Source organism: Montipora foliosa, chromosome 4 (assembly GCF_036669935.1).
Source record: "Montipora foliosa isolate CH-2021 chromosome 4, ASM3666993v2, whole genome shotgun sequence".
In the NCBI taxonomy this organism is placed as follows: domain Eukaryota; kingdom Metazoa; phylum Cnidaria; class Anthozoa; order Scleractinia; family Acroporidae; genus Montipora; species Montipora foliosa.
Genome location: NC_090872.1, coordinates 9599027 through 9602386, shown reverse-complemented (window position 1 = coordinate 9602386; position 3360 = coordinate 9599027). Strand labels below are relative to the sequence as shown.

The 3360-nt window shown below is 41.2% G+C and overlaps 1 protein-coding gene across 1 annotated transcript in view; it reads right to left on the bottom strand.

Annotated features, from left to right (window-relative positions):
* Window positions 1-556: 556 nt before the first annotated feature.
* Window positions 557-3360, bottom strand: part of LOC137998939 (uncharacterized) — a 9415-nt gene continuing 6611 nt past the window's right edge. Inside the window, exons 5-7 of the mRNA XM_068844782.1 lie at window positions 3052-3114; window positions 2227-2308; window positions 557-1279 (exon numbers count right to left, since the gene is read on the bottom strand). Coding sequence (XP_068700883.1) covers window positions 1243-1279; window positions 2227-2308; window positions 3052-3114 — 182 coding nt within the window. The 3' untranslated portion in view covers window positions 557-1242. The remainder of the gene's footprint in view (window positions 1280-2226; window positions 2309-3051; window positions 3115-3360) is intronic.

The window sequence follows — 3360 nt, the reverse complement described above, 5'->3', positions numbered from 1 at the left end:
GAATAACACCCTATCGGGTTGTCGTGTATGTAGGGAAATTTCTGCAAAGCACTCAACTGAAAAGCTAATGTTAATATCGACTATACGTGCGTGCATCCGGCCTGACACGCATACCAAAGTATTAATTGACTGTTAAGACACCCATTAATCTCAGCCACAGCAGAAAATTAAGCCGTTTTCTCGAGGTGACAGACGAAGAAATTAATTGTTTTAAAGACAATGCATATTTTTCAAATAATCACCCATGTAATTACCCACCTCTCCTTCAGGCGAATAATTGTTAAATACCGGTGTTTCGTGCGTGGAGTTTCAGTAGCAGTCATCGTTTCTTTAAACTGCTGATAAAAATGACGATTCCGATATGGAATAACACCCTATCGGGTTGTCGTGCATGTAGGAAAGTTTCTGGAAAGCACTCAACTGAAAAGCTTATGTTAATATCGACTATACGTGCGTGCATCCGGCCCGACATGCATAACAAAGTATTAATTGACTGTTAAGACACCCATTAATCTCAGCCACAGCAGAAAATTAAGAATGGCCGACAAAATATTCATGATTTCGATGTTTGTTTTATTGGTCTCTAAAAATATAAATTTGCTGAATTAAGACAAAATTTACGTACAGGTGGCCTGATTCTTGCAAGGAGAATTGGCCCAAAAATGGATGGAAATTGGACAGTAATACAAAAAATATTCATAGGTGACTCTAAACACAAAAAATGGCGAAAAATTATCTCAACTGTAAATTATCTTTGTCCGCACTAAGTGTCCTTATCAAAGAAGCTAAACTTACGTCAAAATGAAGGTTAGAAAACTCAAAAGTTTATTCTCTGTCATTTCAATTCTAGTTTTTCAGTTCGTGTCCTGCGCTTCAAGCTCCCCAGCACAGATAGCGTGAGCTGCTAAAAGCACGCGCGAGAGGGAAAAATATATGCACGCGTGTTTTTTAACTCAGGGCGCTTTCCACTAGACAGAACTGACCGGCAAGACCAGGTATTTGGAAGGACTTCTAACTCTACACCGCCTTCAAATTAACATTATCATGCAACTGTTCCTTCAAATTGTTGCATTTTCTTCGCAAACTGATGGGTCTGGCCGGCCAGTTCTGACCAAAGGAAAGCGCCCTTAGACTCTCTCTACTCGCGCGCCTGTTACGCGGATGCTTGAATGATTGTTTCCCGATCGGCTTTATTGGCCTCCTTGCTGTCTAAAACTGTAGCATCTGAGAGTTTTGAGAACATCACATGTTAAGATTACTCCAGGACATGTCATACGGTCTGGAAAGGAAGAATGGCACAGAATTATTCGAGCATAGCATGAAACACCTTTGCATTCCTGCAAAATTGTTGATAGTACTCAAATGCTATGAAATACAAGATGACGCAGCAGAGCGCGGGAAGTTTGAGTGCGAAAATGAGAGAAATAAACACTGATCAAATTTCACATTCCTTCACAACTTCAGTTCGGTTATACTTTCAATTTCTAACAAAATAACTTCCAACGGCTTTCGATTGATATGGGGCAACTACTAGCGGAAATAGCTATTACCAGACGACTCCACATTGGCACGTGGAAGTTAACTTAACTTGTTTGTTTGTTTGTTATTTATTTGTTTGTTTAAGCAGGTTGAAGTTTTGGCAGCTATTCAGCTGATGTGGACCTGCTATACCCACCCACCCATATACACACAGAGGACAGCCACAACACCAGGAACTTCATCCCCTACTCTTCTCGAATAGTGTGTGGGTTCTTTAACGTCCCACAGGGAACTAATGAACACGGAAGTTATTCGTGAGACGGGACCTCCGGTTTATCGTATATAACCGAGAAGACTTGGAAGTCTAACCATTTGCGGATGTAATTACAAAGGCAGCACTTTCTCCTCAGTTATTTAAAGACCCTGAGTGTTGGTCCGGCCGGAGTCGAACTCACGACCTCCCGCATGACAGCCCGGTGCTCAAACAACTGAGCCACCGGTGCGCGCTTGAGTAACCTGAAAAACCCATTAAATTAAAAAAAACCACCTTCATGACATAAGATAAGTTCGGCCTTAAATTAATAACCAGTTTTTACGTTTAATTAACTATGATTTGAAAGATTGGTTGTAACCGGCAATTTCATCAATATTAAGAGGTCTCAGATGAGGTAGAGAACGCGATCTTTGTTCAAATAACGAACAAGAGGTACAAAACTGGCTTTCGTTAGCTAAGCGGTTGCATTTTACCTCTCCGTCGTGGATGGTCTTCCCCGGGCTCCTTTATAGTCATGAGTGTACCCGGTCTGCCAGTGAAGTGCAGGTGTCTGGGCTAAAAGCAGTGAACACTTATGAGTGAAGGGGTAGTTTCTAAAGAAACTGTGGTGCTGCGTCGGTGGGGAAGTAGTATACAAAAATTTGGTTTTATCAACGGAGTTGATAATGTAAATTGGCCACCGTACAGAGATTCTAAAAGCTGACGTTTCGAGCGTTAGCCCTTCGTCAGAGCGAATCGCCCAGACTCCGCTTTTCTTTTGGTCAGCACTCTGGCCACTTCCAAGGCAGGAATTCCGCAAATCGCGGACTTCCGGATCGTCTAAGCACGCTCAGAAATTTGAAACAGCACTGGTTGTCAGCAGTTACAAAAATGAACCTTCACTACGACTGCGCATAAATTGGAAGTGACGAGAGTCCGTGTTCTTGGTGCGGACCGAAAGAATCTCGGGACAAGATTGGGAAACTCTCGGAAAAGATCCGAGTTCGCGTGAATAATAAATTCTTTGATTGCACTCACGTGATAAGACGGCCACGTTGGTGCCAAGACAATAGAAAAATGTAGCTCAAGGTTTGCATAATAACAGAATCAAATTCCCAAAAGACTTTTTCGCTATTGTTTTTTCCATCATGACGTGGCATCAGGTGACGTCAGGTGCAATCGACCAAAGAATACACCTTTTCCAGACCGTTTTTCATCAGCAAGATGTCAGTGCTATATATTAAACTACACATTAAACTACCATAACAAAAAACGGATTACATCGACCGTATAGTATGACACGATTTTTGAAATAATACCTTTTGAGTTTGGTCTAAAACGATCTGCTTTCCATGCAGTTGTCGGTTTGTAGTTCGGTAATTCTGAAATCGAAGAAAAAGCAACACCATTGTTTCATGAGGATTTCGAACATCTTGAACGCGTAACTGAGATTAAACGTGAGCGCGCGAGACACAATGACCATTATTTGTAAGTTTTTTAGCATAGCTACTAGAATGGTATTATAGGCCAATGTCAAAAAGACTATTATAATCTTTGTTTGCCCTCAAAAATTTTGCATAAACATTGTTTTTATTTTCTCTTGGGATCATTGCAAGTCCCAAGAGAAA